General features: G+C 40.3%; 1 protein-coding gene across 5 annotated transcripts in view; it reads right to left on the minus strand.

The window, feature by feature from the left end:
- The window catches only part of INPP4B (inositol polyphosphate-4-phosphatase type II B), a 270,218-nt gene that overhangs the window by 157,275 nt on the left and 91,284 nt on the right, over positions 1-21,659 (minus strand). For 4 of the 5 annotated variants that reach the window (XM_070757759.1, XM_070757756.1, XM_070757758.1 and 1 more), the window contains exons 3-4: positions 5,157-5,381; positions 3,268-3,312 (exon numbers count right to left, since the gene is read on the minus strand). In XM_070757759.1, coding sequence (XP_070613860.1) covers positions 3,268-3,312; positions 5,157-5,247 — 136 coding nt within the window. In that variant the 5' untranslated portion in view covers positions 5,248-5,381. Of the gene's footprint in view, positions 1-2,979; positions 3,068-3,267; positions 3,313-5,156; positions 5,382-21,659 lie in introns of those variants that run through there. The other variant, XM_070757761.1, reaches the window with a different exon arrangement.

The following is a 21,659-nucleotide window of genomic DNA, read 5'->3' on the forward strand; positions in this document are numbered from 1 at the left end:
GAATGCAAGTTGCATATATTTCTTCTAAAGTTAAGCATAACAAATATTAAGCAGGACACCCCAATATATTGTGTTTTGGATTCAGCTCATTTTATTTTTACTGTACTCATTGTTTTTTACTTAGGATAAAACATTTGAAGCTATATGAAATTTTAGGCAGCCTGGACACGATTGTAATGGGAAATAACTGTTCTACTTTATTTTCCTTTTCCCAGACCATAGCTCAAGTAGTATTTCTGGTTCTAGGCACAGAATTCTGAAATGATTAAGAGAAAGAGAAGGCTACTGGGGGCAAAAATTCCACAAAGAAAAGAGAAAGAATATGTATAATTATTGTATAATTATAGCTATATGTTATTATATATCTATTATTTGTTTGTTTGTTTATTTATATTTATTTATTTATATTTATTTATTTATATTTATTTATTTATTTATTCATTCATTCATTCATTCATTCATTCATTTATTTATTGGATTTGTATGCCACCCCTCTCCGGAGACTCGGGGTGGCTAACAGCGACAATAAAACAGTGTACAATAGTAATTTGGTATTGGAAATGATTAAAAATCAATTAATATAAAAACCAAACATACATACATACATACCATGCATAGAATTGTAAAGGCCTAGGGGGAAAGAGGATCTCAATTCCCCCATGCCTGGTGGCAGAGGTGGGTTTTAAGTTGTTTACGAAAGGCAAGGAGGGTGGGGGCAGTTCTAATCTCCGGGGGGAGCTGGTTCCAGAGGGCTGGAGCTGCCACAGAGAAGGCTCTTCCCCTGGGTCCCACCAGGTGACATTGCTTAGTTGACAGGACCCGGAGAAGATCCACTCTGTGGGACCTAACTGGTTGCTGGGATTCGTACATATTATAAAGTTATAATACTACTCTTGAAATACCTGATCAAATGTCATAAGAAGAAACAACAAATAAACATACTTCTAATAGTAACAGATCAGCTTCTTTATGCCAATATTACTAACAATCAGTTGTTTTTTAGTTGGCCGCCTCCCTGGGGCTAAAAGAAGTGACTAATGCAAAATCATCCAGCTGGGATTGTATCTAAGGCAGAACTAGTCTGAGGTCTTAACCATTAAAATCAAACTGGCTTTTAGCTGTCAACCTAATAGCCTGTTGGAACATAAATCATAAAAATAGATTGCACCAGAGTTCCTCCTGGTTCAAACCGGATCGCCCGAACCAGTAGTGACACGCTGGTGACATCATCATGACCTCACTGAACTGGTTCGGTTGGTGCCAGTCCATGAGCACCACCAAATTTATTTTGGATTTTTTTTTCCTTCTGAGCATACGCAGAAGCCAAATTTCAGGCACTGCACCTGTGCCGCCATCTTGTTTTTGGCTTTAAAAAAAATTATTATTGGCACAGTGCCTGCACAGCCATATGGCGTGGGAGGAAGCAATCCAGCAGGGAGGTAAATTAGAACCCACCTCTGGATTGTCTCCTGGCACAAAGTAACAAATAAATATATTTAACATCTTTAATGTTGTGAAACGTTATCAAAATTCCATTACTAAAAGCATACAAAATAAAATTGACAAACAACAGAGTGTTCAGGAAACCACCTGATCTTAAATAACTTAATATGTAAATGAAGTTAAATTTAAAACTTCGTTATATACAGAGCCGGGGTGGCGCAGCAAGTAGAGTGCTGTATTGCAGGCCACTGAAGGTGACTGTAGATCCGTAGGTCAGCGGTTCAAATCTCATCACCGGCTGAAGGTTGACTCAGCCTTCCATCCTTCCGAGGTGGGTAAAATGAGGATCCGGATTGTGGGGGCAATAGGCTGGCTCTGTTAACAAAGTGCTATTGCTAACATGTTGTAAGCCGCCTTGAGTCTAAGGAGAAGGGCCGCATAAAAATTAATTGATTGATTGATTGATTGATTGATTGATTGATTGAATGAATGAATGAATGAATGAATGAATAAATAAATACTTTTTATCCTCAAAATGCATAGCTACTGCTTCTTCCTTGTTATCTATAATTTATTTTATTCAGAAATGCAGGGGTTTTTTTTGTGAAACTCAAACAATAATAATAAAAATATATTATTACTATAAAAAAAGAATTTACAGAAGAATCTAAAGTAGGAAAGGTGGTGGCAAAAATACCCTCATTTTTGTGAAAACGGGCCATTTTCCGCCCATTTTTTTCACAAAAATTGAGGCATTTTTGCCTTCTCCCAGTCTATGGGAGTTCTCTGCAGGCTTCTCAGATCCTTTTCCCATCCAATTTTTGTGGAAAAATGGGCAAAAAACAGCCCATTTTTCACAAAAATGAGGCCATTTTTGCCACACCCCAAGCACCCAGGAGCTCCCTGAGCTTCCCAGAGCCTCTGTACAAAAATGGAATGTGGGGACGGGGATTCGGAACAGCAAACATGGTTGCATTGAGTGTATAAGACACAACGACGTTTCTACCCTCTTTTAGGAGGGAGAAAGGTGTGTCTTATACTCTGAAAAATATGGTATGTCTTTATTTATTTATTTATTTATTTATTTATTTATTTAGTCCAATACATAATACACATTGAAGAGAATAGATATGTAATAATATAAGTAAAGAAAAGAATAGAAGAAAAGATATAAAAGTATAGATGAACATATTTGAAAGGAAGAAAAGATAAATGAGATAAGGAGAGACAATTGGACAGGGGACGGAAGGCACACTGGTGCACTTATGCACGCCCCCTATAATGAAGGTCTATTTCTTTCAGAGCTCTTTCTCTAAATAGTTCAGGATATTATTATTCAGCAGAAAAACAAAGGCATTTGTCAAAATCAGGGCAAGGCTTATTAATAGAAAAAGTTGAAGAAAAAGCATCTAATACATTTAAAGTACAACACGAATTTTCTGCGAAAGCATTTTCTGTTGTTGGGATATTTTGTCATTGATAATTGCCTCGTCTTAGAAGCCATTCAAATGGGAAATATAAATTAAAATGTCCCACCTTCTATAGTGATTTATTTCATCTACCTGATCTTCAACGTAAAGCAAGAAAGGCAGGCAGGAAAGAAGGTTAATACTACATTATTTCTCTGTATAGAGAAGGAATATAATGAAAAATAGTGTCACTGCATCTTCTACTGCACCTTGTGGACAGAAGCTATATCTAAGATATCACGAAAATAATTCAAGTTTGTTACAAATTATTTCAGAAATACCACTTCATTTTCAGACTTTCTAAAATAAAAAGACATTTTAGAAATATTAACATAGATTGAACACTTTGTCTTACCAAGACTGAATTCAAACTTTGGTTCATTAACAAACTTCTTGAGACCTATTGGTGAAAGCATATATTATATTACATTTACATTGTTATATTACATTACAAAATTATTCATACAGGAGAATGTATATATTGTATTACAGTAGTTGTAGCATTAAGGAAAAAACTCCATCAACAGTATTTTAAACTATCACATAAGAGGTGTCCTTCTCCATTTTTTAAAACTATTATTACTATTTTACTAATTGGAATTGTTTACACTGAATGGTCACATTTTATCGCCACTATTTATTCATACCATATACTATTCAGTTTACATGCTCATTCATTCCCCATTATAATGAAAAGCAAAATATATTTGCACTTCAGCAGATTGTAGTGCTACATATTGAATGTTATAAAGATGTTGATTTATATTCTTTAATGGATTAGTCCATCCCACTTGCTCCTGCGGAAGAAGCCTATCTGCCAAAGAATATGGCTGGCATGGTGAACAGCCTTTTCTACTGTGGCCCCTGCTTGTGGAATAGTCTACAACCAAATGAGGTTGGCACCCACTCTCCTGGCCTTCAGAAAGAGCTTTAAATCTGCTAATTGGGATGGAGCCTTGTAAGGAGTGCTCTATGCTAGGGTGTCTGAAAGGGTAGAGACAGGATTCCCATCCATGTTGCCTGTCCTCTTGGGTTTTACTCTTTAACTAATCTTTTGTAATTTTAACTTAATTGTTTTGTATGATCTTTTTATCATTTTGTAATCCACTCAGAGTAACTGCTGCAGTGGGATGGGCGGCCCATAAATCTAATAAATATTGCAAGGCAAAATAAGATTACAGTGGTCCCCCGATCATTGCGAGGGTTCCGTTCCAGGACCCCTCGCAATGATTGGTTTTCGTGAAGTAGCGCAGATGGTGTTTTTACTTCCGCCGCAGCAGCGAGGAGCCGAAGATTGGGGTTTCCCCACCGCCCACGCAAACTCCTCGCTGCCGCTCGCCCGCCCTTCGCCCGCCCACGCCGTTCGCTCGCGCCGCTTCCCAGCTGAGTCCTGAAGCCAATTCGCTTCAGGACTCAGCTGGGAAGCGGCGCGAGCGAACGGCGTGGGCGGGCGAAGGGCGGGCGAGCGGTGGGCGCGTGGGCAGGCAGGCGGCGGACAAGACAAGCGGCGGGTGCGGCAGCAGCGAGGAGTTTGCGTGGGCGGTGGGGAAACTCCTCGCTGATGCCCGCCGCTCGCCCTCCCGCCAGCAAGAGGGGGAAGACCCAGGGAAGCCGCCCAGCAGCTGATCTGCCCGGCGCCATCTACGCATGCGTGGCCATAGAAAAAAAAGGGTGCGCATGCGCAGATGGTGTTTTGACTTCCGGGTTGAAAAATCGCCATATAGCCGTTTCGCAATGATCGGGATCGCAATACCCGGGGGATCACTATACACCTTAAATTATGAAGAATTTTAAAATGAAATTTGGTTGTCTGCCATAAATTTCAATGAATTGTTTTTTAGTCTGCAAAAGGCTGCTCTCAAAGCCAACATGCTCAATTTAGTACGCTTAATTTAGAGTATTGAGACTTTTGCTACTTCATTTAGAACACCAAATGCAGCTGTTACTACATCATTACTGTTGCAAAGCTTTTTGAAGCAGTTTCATAGTAATAGAGTAATGACGAGTACATTAAGCTAAGTATCTAATAATCCAGAAGTACCATCAGCAGGTTTCAGAAGACTGAGTTATGAGATTTGGAGCTAATAATTCTCCCAATCCTGTTGCCAATTTATAAAATGGAAATACACATTTTAACTATGATATTTTGTGAAAGTGATTACCCATACATTTGGAATGAGTTTTTCCTAACACTATTCACCGGATCATGATACAGCAGATAGCTTACATACTAAATGTACTTACTTGTGAATTTAGACTCTGGATAACTATCTACTTGTGCTGGTGAAATAAATTGCTGTCCTTCCTCCGGTGCTCTCTCTTCCTTGATATCCATGATCAATCTTTCAACTTGACAAATTTGAATTCACAGTTCTTCAGAACTCGCCTGAGTGCCACAGTCCAAGATTCGCAGGCAGGCAGTCCTTGGTGCAACTTTAAGATACAGATCTGGGTCTCCAGGCTGAAATTCTGTGTTCAGAAAACTTTGATTAATCCAACCTTTACCATACATCTTTTTGAAATTTATCAACATGATGTTTCTAGCAACAATTCTGCACATATTTCCCTCCTGTTACCAAAACATAAATGATCAAGCTGATGTTTCATAACCAATCCTAGAAGTAGATGGCAGCATAAAACCTTTATTTGGTACGTTTTGTCAGACCTCTCTTGGCAAGACAAAGAACTGCAAAGCATATTTCCCACAAAACCTGGGTTGCTGATCAACCTGGAAACCCAATGGGGAGATATCCCACTGGAGATAGTGAACTAGGAAGTGTTGGGTATTTTGATTATTATTAATATTATCCTTCTCATATAATTGTTCAATTCTCATTATCCCTTTGCTATTTAGTACTTTAATAATTCTGCTTAAATTAACATCATCACCTATGTTCAATACATGTAACATTGATAGCTTGGAATTCCTAGTTCCACATTTTCTCTGCCATTTAGACCATATTTCTAAACATGCTTTCAGAACTCGATTGGAATGGTGGCTTGGTCAACAGAAATAGCTGCAGATGAATGCAATAAGCAAATATTTAAATAAAAGTGAGAATAAAGAAGCTTTCTTACGAGAAGAAAATTGTTTAGAAAAAATAATAAAAGAAAAGATTAATGAGATAAAAGCCCAAGCCGGTAATATATATAGAATGTTATTGCAGGCGGAAGAGGAAGTAATAAAAAGTTTGACAAGATGCTGGCAAAATGATTTACAAATAGATGAAAGTGAAATGAAAGAAATAGTAGAAAACATATATAAGATTAAAAATACAAGAGTTAAAGAGATGAGAAGGAAATTTTTACATAAATGGTACTATACACCGGCTCAACTTGCACACTTCCAGGGGAAAGAGAAGGGTAATTGTTGGCATGGCTGCCAAAAAAAGGGAATCTTTATGCATATGTTCTGGGAGTGTGCAGAAATTCAGACATTCTGGAATGAAGTACAGAACGAAATTAACAAAATGTTAAATATTAACTGGATAATTACAAAAGAAATAGCGATTTTAATTAAACAAAGAAAATTAGGAGAATTCAAGGAAATAAAATCTGCCGCATTGGAAAGTGCTCAAGCAGTAGTGGTATTGGGTTGGAAAGACTCCACAAAATGGACAATACAGAATTGGTACTGGTACATGGTGGACCACATACATTTTGAAATTATGGAAATAAGATTAAACAACTTTGATGAAAACAAACTGGAGAAGCTGATGGTACGATGGAATAAGGTGAAGGATTATATGTTGAGTAGAATCTGTGATGTAAATGTGAAAAATAAACTGCAATCACTCTTTTAGTAATATCTAATGCAAGATAGAGCCAAGGAAATACAGATAAACAAAAATTAAAAACCTTTGAATCCCCTTGTATGGGTGGTGGTGGTGAAGGGGGGTGTTTTGTCTGTTAGGTGATGGGCACACGCACTGTGCACTGTTATATGTTTGTTTTATGTAATCATTTTATAAAATCAATAAAAAATTATTTTAAAAAAAGGAGATTATTATTAATATTATTTGTATTAGCAGAGTTCAGCTGGCTTAATTTGCAGCGGAGTTAGCATGGCAAGAAATAACACGTGGTTCAGAATCCCATTTGTTAGCAATGAATGATCACTCCTTCTTAAAGATGAAAAATACAATCTTTACTTACAATTATGTTGATTCATGCAATTGATAGATTGCAGGCAGATATGTTCATATTCCAGTTCATATCAATAACTTCTGGATGGTCCCATGTGTGAGGATGGCTTTGGATTTCATCTCACACATGTGTCCTCAACCGAGGACAATGGAGCACAAACAGAAGAAGAAGGTAGAAGAGGTAGAAGAGAAAGAAGGAGGGAGCATCTACTCTGCAGAGGTTTATATAGCCTGCAGGGTATCTGCCCCTTTTGGTCATCAAAAGGTGACACACTGGTCAGTTAATTGCAACCTGGCCATAGAGATGTGTTTACAAGACAGTGCAAGCATGTAGTAGAGTAGTTAAATCCAACAGGAAGAAGATCCCATCTCCACTCAGTTGCATTCTGAATGCTAACACCTGATTTCTATTAACTTTTAATATTTAATTTTTGAGTATTTTGTATTTTTGCTTTTATGATTTTGTAAACCACCCAGAGTTGCCCAATCGTGAGAGGAACAGCATATAAATTTAATTAATTAATAAACAATACAAAGGAAATATAATTTTAATAGAAGGGTAGATAGAATAGCCTTATTGTGGGAATTGGGGGGGGGGGGTGTTGCATGAGAGAGAAAAATACTAGTCACAACAAATTATTTCCAGAGATTCAAGATCATCCTTTGTTCAGCACCAGCCGGAAGTATAGGGGAGGATCATGGACGTTGAGAGATCCGGAGTGGTACACATGGCGAACTTGTGGGTGCGGGGACGAGGGAGGAACCTTAACCTGGGTGGAGAACTGTAGGAAAAGTTAGTACAGTGGTACCTCTACTTAAGAACTTAATTCGTTCCGTGACCAGGTTCTTAAGTAGAAAAGTTTGTAAGAAGCAGCCATTTTTCCCGTAGGAATCAATGTAAAAGGAAATAATGCATGCGATTGGGGAAACCACAAGGAGGGTGGAGGCCCTGTTTCCTCCCAGGAGATTCCTAGAGAGGCCCCATGGAGGCTTCTCCCCGCCTTTTCCGGCCCTGTTTCCTCCCAGGAGATTCCTAGAGAGGCCCTACAGAGGGCCTTTCCCAGTTACAGTTTTGGAGGCTTGGGTTTGTCAGTGGAAAATGGTTCTTGAGAAGAGGCAAAAAAATCTTGAACACTCGGTTCTTATCTAGAAAAGTTCGTAAGTAGAGGCGTTCGTAGGTAGAGGTACCACTGTATCAGGTTGACTACAGTTCGTAACAAACAGGCCAAATATTTGTCTTTTGCATTATTTAATAAAGTTTTTAAATAGAAGTACATTTGTACAGATAGGCTACCTTTTTACTATTAGGCCATGGTAGTATATTATCCTATTCTTGACCCCCCCCCCTTCAAAGGACCACTCAGTAGATAATGCTCAATAACAGGTCAATAATGGCAAGGCAGCTTTTTAGTGGACAAGGGCTGCTCTTAACATTTGAAGTATAAAGCTGGCTGAACGTGAGAGTAAAGGTGCAATAATTGCATGCATGAGCAAGAACAGTTTTAGGGCATCAGGGGAAAGTTACTTCTTTCTGCGATATACCTAATTGTACGATTTTGTTACTGTAACTTTACAATAAAAGTAATATTAGTACTTGTTGTTAGAGCTTCTTTCTGGACTATCTCAAAGGGTTGACAACATGACACTAGGCACAGTGATAATCAGATGCATGGGAATTGGTAATGAGTCCATACAATACATCACAAATTGATGTACCTTCTTCAGGTACCTTTAATGTAAGCAGTACATAAAATAAAATAAATAAAAATAAAATAATATGATTACAAATAATGAACTTTTAGAAAAAAAATAATAAGAAATACATCAAAAATAACATAAATGTGGAAATTATTTGTTATAAAGAATGAAATAAAAGGGTAGAGTAGGGTAGGATAGAGTAGAGCAGTGATTTTCAACCAGTGTGCCATGGCACACTAGTGTGCCGCGAGACATGGTCAGGTGTGCCGCGAAAAAGGACGCTCAGGTTCCAGTCTCGCAACTTTTTGCTGAAAGAGAGAGAGAGAGAGAGAAAGCAAGAGAGAGAGAGAGAGAGAGAAAGAGATAGAGAGAGAGAGAAAGAGAGAGAGAGAGAGAAAGAGAGAAAGAATGAGAGAGAGAAAGAAAGCAAGAGAGAGAGAGAAAGAAAAAGAAAGCAAGAGAGAGAGAGATAAATGAGCAAAGAGGAGAGGAAAAAAGAGAAATGAGAAAATGATTGAGACAGAGAATGAGAGGCAAGAGAGAGAGAAGTGACTCTTGATTTAAAGCATATGATAAAAATACCCAAAGAATAAGAGACAAAAAACCCCCAGCCCTCACTTGTTTTTGGAAATGGTTCAAGAGTGTGTATACACACACACACACACATACACATACAAGGGTGGGGAGGAGACAGGGATGGAAAAAGAGAGGAAAGTGTCTTAGGGTGTCATTTTGGTTGGTGGTGTGCCCCAGGATTTTAAAATGTAAAAAATGTGCCGCAGCTCAAAAAAGGTTGAAAATCACTGGAGTAGAGTATATAGAATAACAGAGTTGGAAGGGACCTTGGAGGTCTTCTAGTCCAACCCCGTTTAGGAGACCCAATATCATTTCAGACAAATGGTTATCCAAGCTGTTCTTTTAAACATCCAGTGTTGGATCATTCCCAACTTCTGGAGGCAAGTTGTTCCACTGATTAATTGTTCTGTCAGGAAATTACTTCTTAGTTCTAGGTTGCTTCTCTCCTTGATTAATTTCCATCCATTGCTTCTTGTCTTGCCCTCAGGTGTTTTGGATAATTCAGTAGCTTGATTCACAAGCTATTTTCCAGAGAACCCTTATTGCATTTTAAATATAATAAATTGCTTAAATTATGACAAGTTTAAAATTAGAAATGGAAGTGAAACAAGATTCTTCTAGTTTCAATCCCTCCCCATCAGAAAATATGTGTGGCATGATGGCTCAATGGTTAAGACGCTGGATGTCTTAGCTGGAAAGCTGACAGGCTGGGTTTGAGACACAAGTATCGCGTGATGGGGTGAACACCTGACTTTACCTAGCTCCTGCCAAAGTAACAATCCCAAAGCATGCAAATGCAAGTAGATAGATACCACTACAATGGGGAAGAAACAGAGCTTTGTGACATCATGCTGTCTGCATGACCATGGAAACATTGTCAGATAGTGCAAGCTCAATGGCCCTTGAAATGGAAATGAGCACTGCCCCCTCTTGTTGTGGTTAGCTCTGACCCTGCTCCTGCCCCAAGGACTGTGGATGTGGGGGAGACATCCACATGCTGCAGGCCTGTTTTGCCCCCGGTGGAATCTGCTGATGAAGGCTCCTCTGACCAAGAAGACATGAGTGACAGGGAGGAGGAGAGTGTGGCAGACAGCTCAGAAGGAGATCAATTATCTAGCTCCTCCTTGGATTCAGAACAAGAGTTAATGATACAGCCACACATGAGGAGAGCTATGCATAGGCAACAACAACTGAGAGATTATTATCAAAGAAAATGAGGCCACCTGTGGTTGGGTGGGGCTGTGGTACTTAGTGAGGCTGCTATAAAGAGCAGCCTGTGGGTTTGGCCATTGTGGAGGATTATCTGATCGTTGTGTTTCGTGACTGCTTTACTGACTTTGACTTTTTGTGTGCTGATTTTCCCACGCTTTGAAACTAAACCAGAGCAAAGTGTGTTTCACTTTGTGAAAGAAGAAGGACTGTGAATTACCTCACAGCTGCAAGCTAAGTATCACAGAACTGATAAGGGACTTGTACAAATTACCAGTTTGTTTGGAGACGAGTGCTCTTTGCTATACCAAAAGAGGGCTTGGTTTAAGTGAATTTTCATTATAAAGAACATTGTTTTGAATTTTCAAACGTGTGTGTGTCTGAAATTTGTACCTGTGAATTTTTGGGAGGATTCTACCAGAGAGCCCGACAGAACACCTATAGTCAGTTACAGACCAGGGGAGTAAAATTTGCAAAGATTCCTTTTCCTTTTTCCTTACCATCAACAAAACACATAGTTATATCACCCCAAAGATCAGACAAAAATAAACTAGTAACAAGTTCGTAAGGATTCAGAATTACAAATAGCTCCATCCATCCTTATACGGATGAATGCTTTCCTATAATTGGTTATAAATACTGGAATAAAACCAAATATCCTTCTGATTCATAAATTGCTTGGTGCCACTATGATTTATTTACATTAGGAGATATTACACTGCTGCATAACTTTCTTGGGTTCAACCATTTGACAGATGTGTTTTACAAGTGTTGTCCTTACTTGTTAGTGCTCAACAGATATATTACACTAATTCATCTGAAAAATATAAATTATCAAGATCACTACAGATAAAATTGTAGCTTGTTATTAATTTTACCACCGGCTCCATCATTCTAAAATCTTGTAATATAATCTCATGGTTTAGATCAGTGATTTTCAACCTTTTTTGAGCCGCGGCACATTTTTTACATTTACAAAACCATAAGGCACATTGAGGGGGGGGCGGCTAAAAAAAGTTTGGACAAAAAATTCTCTCTCTTCCTCTCGCTATTTCTCTCTCCATCTTTCTCTCTCTTTTTTTTTCACTCTCTCTCCATCCCTCTTTCTTTCTCTCTCCCTTCTTTCCTCTTTTTTGCTCTTTCTCTCTCCTTCCCTACTTCCCTCTATGTCTTTCTCTCTTTCTTTCTCTCTCTTGCTCTCTCTTGCTTTCTTTCTCTCTTGTTCTCTTTCTCTCTCTTGCTTTCTTTCTTTCTCTCTCTCTTGCTTGCTTTCTCTCTTGTTTTCTTTCTCTCTCTCTTGCTCTTTCTTTCTCTTTCTTTCTCTTGTTTTCTTTCTCTCTCTTGCTTGCTTTCTCTCTTGTTTTCTTTCTCTCTCTCTTGCTCTTTCTTTCTCTTTCTTTCTCTTGTTTTCTTTCTCTCTCTGAGCTTCGCGGCACACCTGACCATGTCTTGCGGCACACTGGTTGAAAAACACTGGTTTAGATAATGTTATAGCCCCATAAGAGGTTTATGATCTTGTACAGACACTAACAGTAGATATTGTTAAAAAAATGAGCCTGCAGCTGTTCTGAATTCATCCAGAACTGTTGTTTTTAAACTTTTCAATGTTTTCAGAGTATTATTTTGTATTCATTAAATTATAGTTGGAATATGTGTTACAAATAGATATATTTATTAATTAGCAACTCATTAGCAGTATTTTTATCCATAACATCATAATGAGAGAAAGTAGTGGAACATAAAGGTACAATTACAATATTTTTGAACAGCCAGACAAAAGAAAATAAACATTAGAAATCTAAATTTTATAATTAGAAGACCTAAAATCCAAATTAGGACCATAAATAAGTTTTGGAAGTTTTCAAATTCCTTTCAACAAATACTCTAGTGTGACACCTTTATAAAAAGAATTATGCTACCCACAGTTTACAGTTTTATGAAAAATCCTTTGCCCCTTTTCTAATTTGTTGAATGTTTTTTTATATTTATTTATTTGTTTGTTTGTTTGTTTGTTTGTTTATTTTGTCCAATACACAATGAGGGTTTTAGTGGGTATATATCTATATACACATAGTAAAATACAAGATTAAGGTTATAGAGGAGATACTCATAGTAAAATATATCTAAGAAAGAATAGAAAAGAAGATATAGGAACATATCAAATAACATATCAATGAAAGAATAGAAGAAGAGATATAGGAATAGAAGAAAGGTATAGGAGATATAGGAGAGCAATAGGACAGGGGACGGAAGGCACTCTAGTGCACTTGTACTCGCCCCTTACTGAACTCTTAGGAATCTGGATAGGTCAACCGTAGATAATCTAAGGGTAAAGTGTTGGGGGTTTGGGGATGACACTATGGAGTCCGGTAATGAGTTCCACGCTTCGACAACTCGGTTACTGAAGTCATATTTTTTACAGACAAGTTTGGAGCGGTTAATATTAAGTTTAAATCTGTTGTGTGTTCTTGTGTTGTTGTGTTTGAAGCTGAAGTAGTCGCCGACAGGCAGGACGTTGCAGCATATGATCTTGTGGGCAATATTTAGATCTTGTTTAAGGTGTCTTAGTTCTAAACTTTCTAGGCCCAGGATTGAAAGTCTAGTCTCATAGGGTACTCTATTTCGAGTGGAGGAGTGAAGGGCTCTTCTGGTGAAGTATCTTTGGACATTTTCAAGGGTGTTAATGTCTGAGATGCAATATGGGTTCCAAACAGATGAGCTGTATTCGAGGATGGGTCTGGCAAAAGTTTTGTAAGCTCTGGTAAGTAGTGTGAGATTGCCAGAGCAGAAGCTACGTAGGATTAGGTTTACAACTCTTGAAGCCTTCTTGGCTATATTGTTGCAGTGGGCTTTGGCACTTAAATCTTTTGTTATTAGTATACCAATAATAATAATAATAATAATAATAATAATAATAATAATGTCTGCATTATTGTCATCAGTGAATATTATAGGAACGTCTGAGTAAATAGATAACACCAAAATTGATGCTTGTCTTATTTCATGAACCAAATAATTCAATATATTGATATTATAAAAGTCAGTGTGCCTTTAGAGTCAATAAATGATTGTAACCACCTTCAACTGCAACAACTAAAATTCTCTAGTTTTAATTGATGATCAATTTTTCATAGTACTTGGTAGGAATTTCAGATTACTTTTCCATAGCAAATTCACTCAGCTAATACATTTGACGTTCTTCTAGATTCATCTGTGTTTTGGATGCTATCACAATAGGTCACTGTCAGGCTCAATGAGCCTCTACTCTTCAGTTTCAACTGGCAGACAAATGGATTGATACTCTCCTACTAAATTTTTAGATATGTAGCAGAATTCACGAATGATGCCAAGCCATCCATATCTAAAAGCAGCAACTCAGCTCCAAACAAAAACACTACCATGTTTGACATTTGCGATCATGTTTGGTTTCCGCCATGCATAATAATGTTAATCTAGCCTGAAAAGTTCTGCTTTTAAAACAGTTCCACTTAGTGTCTGTTTAAAAACAACAACAAAGAGATCATCAAGAAAATATATGAGTGCGCAGAGATGGACAGACTGACAATGGAATTAAATAATCAAAAAGATTCGGACTACTATGCAATCTGGACAAAATGGTATTTATGGATTAAAAAAAGAAACTCAAACTAAACACTGAAGTAAAACATCAAGAAGTTCAAGAACAAAGTTTTATTAAAAGTACCCATATACTTTGTAAGTCAGCTCTGTACTCCTCTACAGGTCTATGTTTAATGGGGATAAGAGGCCAACTGTATTATACACACATAAATTATTTTAATATTTCATATTACCATTTGTAGGTGGTATCCTGATCATCTATTTTCACTTTATATAATACAGTAAAGAAGACAGGACAGAATCTGCCTTTCCAAATTTCAGGAAATTGTAATGAAAATTCACTTAAACTAAGCCCTCTTTTTGTATAGCAAAGAGCACTCGTCTCCAAACAAACTGGTAATTTGTACAAGTCCCTTATCAGTTCTGTGATACTTAGCTTGCAGCTGTGAGGCAATTCACAGTCCTTCTTTTTTCACAAAGTGAAACACACTTTGCTCTGGTTTAGTTTCAAAGCAGGGAAAAATCAGCACACAAAAGGTCAAACGCAGCAAAGCAGTCACGAAACACAACAATCAGATAATCCTCCTCAATGGCCAAACCCACAAGCTGCTATTTATAGCAGCCTCAATAATGACCACAGCCCCACCCAACCACAGGTGGCCTCATTTTCTTTGATAATACAGTAAGACCTCACCTATCGCTGGTGTTACGTTCCAGACCCGGCCACGATAAGTGAAATCCGCGATGGGGAATTTATCGACTGATAGTACTTATTTAAGTACACACACACATGTGTGTGTGTCTGAAATTTGTACCTGTGAATTTTCGGGAGGAGTCTACCAGAGAGCCCGACAGAACAGAACTCATGAGGCATTTTTTGGGATCTGCTGCATTTAGTAACCTAGAAAACTTTGTTAAGATTCAAAATTATCTATGCATGGAAGGTAAGGATGACTGCAAGTGACTACTAGCTTCTTAAAATTATACAGAGAACTGAGGGCAGCAAGAGAATATTTGCTGTGATGTTCACCACATGCAATGGAAGCTTAAAAATATTAACTTCTAGGGTGTTTTTAGTGGCCTAGTATAAATTACCATCCAATTTGCAAGTCTAAGATAACATTAATGAAAACATAAACTAGGATTCTCATTAAACAAGAATCATAGAGTTTAATGCTTCCTTCAAAGTAAAGTTTAAAAGGAATGGAGCTCTTGGGAAATTCAGTAAAACAACCAATTCTGTAACTTGTATATGTCCTTGGTCTAGGGCCAAGGGAACAGTTAATCTTATTTGGAGACTGGGAGTCTGAAGTAGAATTTTGAGCAGGCACTGGGCATACTTCCAAAATATTACACAGACATGTTTTTTTTAAAAAGAAACATGCCCATACTGCTATTTGTGCATATCTATAGAAATTATATTGGATAATATGTCTTCTGGAATGGACTGGGTTTGTTAGGACATTATTACAATTTGATTTAGAACTACAGTGGTCCCTCGATCATCGCGAGGGTTCCGTTCCAGGACCCCTCGCGATGATCGATTTGTCGCGAAGTAGCGGTGCGGAAGTAAAAACACCATCTGCGCATGCGCAGATGGTGTTTTTATTTCCACCGCAGCAGCGAGGAGCCGAAGATTGGGTTTCCCCGCCGCCTCGCTGCTGCTGCTTGTCCGCGCGCGTGCCGCCCGCCCCCCCCCCCGCGCTGTTGCTGGGGCCGCTTCTCAGCTGAGAAGCGGCCCTGGGGTTTCCCCGTGCGCGCGCGTGCCGCCCGCCCCCCCCCGCGCTGTTGCTGGGGCCGCTTCTCAGCTGAGAAGCGGCCCTGGGGTTTCCCCGCGCGCGCGCGTGCCGCCCGCCCCCCGCGCTGTTGCTGGGGCCGCTTCTCAGCTGAGAAGCGGCCCTGGGGTTTCCCCGCGCGCGCGCGTGCCGCCCGCCCCCCCGCGCTGTTGCTGGGGCCGCTTCTCAGCTGAGAAGCGGCCCTGGGGTTTCCCCGCGCGTGTGCCGCCCACCCGCCCACGCCGTTGCTCGCGCCTTACCGGGGCAAGAGGGGGAAGACCCAGGGAAGCCTCTGCCCGGCGGGGAAACTCCACCATCTACGCATGCGTGGAAGGGCACGCATGCGCAGATGGTGGAGTTTACTTCCGGGTTGAAAACTCGCGATATAGCGTTTCGCGAAGATCGAGATCGCGAAACTCGAGGGACCACTGTACAGTGGTACCTCATCTTACGAACGCCTCTTCTAACGAACTTTTCAAGATACGAACCCGATGTTTAAGATTTTTTTGCCTCTTCTTCCGAACTATTTTCACCTTACAAATCCAAGCAGCTGCTGCTGGGATGAAGGGGTTTCCTTTTTTCCCCTTTTTTGAAGAAAGGGAGGGGCGGCTTGGAGGAGGAAAGATTTTGCAGAGAACAACGTGCTTGCAAAGGCACTGAAAGGGTGTCTTTTGAAGAAAGAAAAGGGAGGGGCGGCTTGGAGGAGGAAAGATTTTGCAGAGAACAACGTGCTTGCAGAGGCACTGAAACGGTGTCTTTTGAAGAAAGAAAAGGGAGGGGCGGCTTGGAGGAGGAAAGATTTTGCAGAGAACAACGTGCTTGCAAAGGCACTGAAAGCCTTGCTTCTTCCACCCGCCCCCTTTAGCTGCTCCTCCTTGCCCTCTGTTCGCCTCCCTTCTAAAGTTTGGGATTTTCCTGAAGGATTTGCACGCATTATTTGCTTTTACATTGATTCCTATGGGAAACATTGTTTAATCTTACGAACTTTTCACCTTACGAACCTCTTCCTGGAACCAATTAAGTTCGTATGATGAGGTACCACTGTATTTTGAAGGTGTGGGTACATGTGTGCGTGCGTGCGCACACATGCACATTCATTCCACATTTCAGGGCTTGGAAGATTTAAATCCAGAAGACACAGAATAGCTACAGTATAGTATTAATAACCTGAATTCTGAAATTGTGTGTTCCACAATAACACACTTTTTGCAAGATAAAAACCAACATGGCTGTTCACTATTTGCTCATTTTATTTTATTTAAGTAGTCATTGTGAGCACCTGCAGTTTGTCTCCTTAGCCACAGATGTTAGATGTTGGTCTAATTTTAGCTGCGGGTCTAGGACCACACCCAAATTGTGAGCTTGTTCTGAGGGAACAATTTCTCTCCCTCCCCCCCCCCAGCCAAGGATGGACAGTCAATACTGTCTTTAGGAGGAAGTAGCCACAGCCACTAGGTCTTGTCTGGGTTAAGTCTGAGCCTGCTGACATCCATCCACACCCTCACAGCTTCCAGGAATCGGCACATTACATCCACTGCTTCACTGAACTGATGTTTTAAGCCCTAACCAATGTGCTGAAGCTGAGCAGACTAAGGACGCTAGCCAAATGAATACCTGGTAGGCAGTTTTTGCCCCTATTTTTCTCCCCTAAAACTAAAGTGCGTCTTACTCCGGTGCATCTTATACAGTGATACCTTGTCTTACAAACTTAATTGGTTCCGGGATGAGGTTCTTAAGGTGAAAAGTTTGTAAGACGAAACAATGTTTCCCATAGGAACCAATGGAAAAGCGATTAATGCGTGCAAGCCCAAAATTCACCCCTTTTGCCAGCCAAAGCGCCTGTTTTTGCGCTGCTGAGATTCCCCTGAGGCTCCCCTCCATGGGAAACCCCACCTCCAGACTTCTGTGTTTTTGCGATGCTGCAGGGGAATCCCAGCAGAAGAATCCCAGCATCGCAAAAACGAGCGCTTCGCTGGCAACGGAAGTCTGGAGGTAGGGTTTCCCAGTGAAGGGAACATCAGTGAAATTGCAGCATCACAAAAACACAGAAGTCCTTGAAACCCCACCTCCAGACTTCCGTATTTTTGTGATGCTGTGACTTCGCTGAGGCTCTCCTCGCTGGGACACCCCACCTCCGGATTTCCATTGCCAGCGAAGCGCCCATTTTTGCACTGCTGGGAATCCCCTGCAGCATCGCAAAAACGCGGAAGTCTGGAGGTGGGGTTTCCCATGGAGGGGAGGCTCAGGGGAATTCCAGCAGTGCAAAAATGGGCACGCTGGCAAAAGAAGTTCAGAGGCGGGGCATGCCAGTGGAGTCGGCTTGGGTTTGTAAGGTGAAAATAGTTTGTAAGAAGAGACAAAAAAAATCTTAAACCCCAGGTTTGTATCTCGAAAAGTTTGTATGACGAGGCGTTTGTAAGACGAGGTATCACTGTACTTCGAAAGATACAGTAACTTTTAGAGACTCAAAGACAGCATTGTTCCAGAAAAATGCCTGTGGAGGAACAACTGTCTGCCATCTTCTTAAACCAATAAAACTGTCCATTACAGCATAACTACTAGCAAAAGTATTAAGTAAGGCTATAACTGCACCACTATTATTTAAACTTTATATTAGCACTGTTGATAGATATACGCTAAGCCAAAATTCCAAACTCCATACTTTACCGATCCCCATCTCTAATCTCTTTTGATGATGCAGCCAAGATCAGTAACCCAAATAGAACTTTAAAGATGCCTTAAAACTATTTTATCATTTTTCTGTTCAAGAGATCACCCTGAAATAAACTACAGAACAAAAAGTACAGTGATACCTTGTCTTACAAACTTAATTGGTTCCGGGACGAGGTTCTTAAGGTGAAACGTTTGTAAGATGAAACAATGTTTCCCATAGGAATCAATGGAAAAGCGATTAATGCGTGCAAGCCCAAAATTCACCCCTTTTGCCAGCCGAAGCGCCCGTTTTTGCGCTGCTGGGATTCCCCTGAGGCTCCCCTCCATGGGAAACCCCACCTCCGGAATTCTGCGTTTTTATGATGCTGCAGGGGAATCCCGGTACTGCAAAAATGAGTGCTTCACTGGCAACGGAAGTCCAGAGGTGGGGTTTCCCAGCGAAGGGAGCAACAGTGAAATCGCAGCATCGCAAAAACACCGAAGTCATCGAAACCCCACCGCCAGACCTCTGTGTTTTTGCAATGCTGCGATTTCACTGAGGCTCCCCTTGCTGGGAAACCCCACCTCCGGACTTCTGTTGCCAGCGAAGCGCCCGTTTTTGCGCTGCTGGGATTCCCCTGCTGGGATTCCCCTGCAGCATCACAAAAACACGGAAGTTGGGAGGTGGGGTTTCCCATGGAGGAGAGCCTCGGGAATCCCAGCAGCACAAAAACGGGTGCTTCGCTGGCAACAGAAGTCCGGAGACGGGGCATCCCAGTGGCGGCGGTGGGTTTGTAAGGTGAAAATAGTTTGTAAGAAGAGGCAAAAAAATCTTAAACCCCGGGTTTGTATCTCGAAAGGTTTGTATGATGAGGCTTTTGTAAGATGAGGTATCACTGTACAGTGGTACCTCGAGATATGAGTTTAATTCGTTCCGGACCTGGGCTCTTAAGTCGAGCAGCTCTTATCTCGAATGACTTTTCCCCATAGGAATTAATGTAAATAATTTTAATTGGTTCCAGCCCTCAAAAAACTCACAAAGTTAGTCTAAATTATGCAGAAAGACATGTTTTAATGAAGAAATGTACATGTACATATAAATGAATAATGAAGTTTCTTTCACTTAACTTGTAAACTTTCTTAAACTTTTAAATTTACATATGTTCAACTTCTCTGCCACCCAATCCTGTAGGACAGAGGTCCCCAACCCTTTTTGCACCAGGGACCGGCTTTAAGCGATCAAGAGAGGAATGGGTGAATGAATGGACGGAGGGTGGGAAGGAAGGAAGGAAAGAGGGAAGGGACAGGAACAGAGGAAGGAAGCAAGGAAACTTATGAAAGGGGAGAGTAAGAGAGGAATGAGTGAAGGGAGGGAGGGAGGGAAGAAGGTGGGAAGGAGAAAGAAAAGAAGAAATAGAGGAAGGGAAGGTAAAAGAGAGAAAGAAAAAGAGCAAGAAAGAAAGAAAGAAAGAAAGAAAGAAAGAAAGAAAGAAAGGGGGAAGGGACAGGAACAGAGGAAGGAAGCAAGGAAACTTATGAAAGGGGAGAGTAAGAGAGGAATGAGTGAAGGGAGGGAGGGAGGGAAGAAGGTGGGAAGGAGAAAGAAAAGAAGAAATAGAGGAAGGGAAGGTAAAAGAGAGAAAGAAAAAGAGCAAGAAAGAAAGCTGCAAGCACCCCCCCGAGCCCCCCAGGCCGGCTGCAACCTTTTAAAACACGCGCGCCGTTTCGCAGCTGTCTCCTGAAGCCGAACGCGGAAGTTAGCGTTTGGCTTCAGGAGACAGCTCCTTGGCGCTTGTATCTCGAATTTGGGCTTGTAAGTAGAACAAAAATATCTCTCCCCTCCCAGCTCTTATCTCGAGTTGCTCTTAAGTAGAGCAGCTCTTATGTCGGGGTTCCACTGTATTGGTATTTTTTTAGAAAGTGCCCTAATTATATAGAGCAGAGGTGTCAAACTCACGACAACATGTCATCATGTGACATATCACAGTCCGTCTCCCCTTTGCTAAAACAGGGTGACTGCGAACGGCACATGAGACATCTGGCCCACGAGTTTGAAACTGCTGATATAGACAATCAACAATAGGCTCATCTAGCAGATAACCCGGCTCTTATTTAACTTGGGTTGGTCTGTGGCCCTGAAGGCAGCATGCTATGTGGCTGGTTAAATGAGAGACAAAAAGCATCCTTGCACCATTAATTATCTTGTTTTTGTTTTAATTTTAAAGTTTTTTTTATATTTGTGCTTTTATGGCATTGTAAGATGTTCAGAGTCACTTCTGATAGTTAGGTGGATGGCATATTAAATGAATGAATAAGTAAAATCCCTTAAATATCTAGGTTTTCAGTATTCTATCTGATAATCTATTCAAACAAAAGAGCTTCTTGTAAAAGCCCCAAAACTGTTCCTTGTAAATGTTAAATCCGCACATCAATTTTGTAATAATTATGTCCCAGAAGCTATTAAAATATTTAAAGCCACAGTTCCGGGTTTGATGTTGTAGGGTGCTCAGCTCTGCATCTACAACTTTAGTTCTAGTTTAGAAGCAATTCAATCAAAATACTTGCAAATCTTCCTACAAATTCCTTTTCAACTTTTAATGTTCTAACATGACTAGAAATAGGCTGTATTTCCCTTGGGACTTGATTAAGATTTTGCTGTCTTAGATTCTGGCTGAAGCAAGTTTGTAGACCTATTTCATTTTACTAGATAAGGCAAATTAATGATATTCTGACATATTGCAGTCTCACCTTGTCAACACTTCCTGCTGTGGGACTTGTTAAAACCTTGGCTGAATTAAACAGAGGATTTAGGATCTAGATATCTAAAACAATAGAACCAAATATCTCATCCCTTTTACAGCACCTTCTCCCAAGACAAGGGATTGTGAATCTTTTTTTGCTTGGGTGCCAAAAGGACACGTGAGAGTGCATATAGAAACATAGAAACATAGAAGTCTGACGGCAGAAAAAGACCTCATAGTCCATCTAGTCTGCCCTTATACTATTTTCTGTATTTTATCTTAGGATGGAGATCTGTTTATCCCAGGCATGTTTAAATTCAGTTACTGTGGATTTACCAATCACGTCTGCTGGAAGTTTGTTCCAAGGATCTA

The sequence above is a fragment of the Erythrolamprus reginae genome, chromosome 7 (assembly GCF_031021105.1).
Source record: "Erythrolamprus reginae isolate rEryReg1 chromosome 7, rEryReg1.hap1, whole genome shotgun sequence".
Classification (NCBI taxonomy): Eukaryota; Metazoa; Chordata; class Lepidosauria; order Squamata; family Dipsadidae; genus Erythrolamprus; species Erythrolamprus reginae.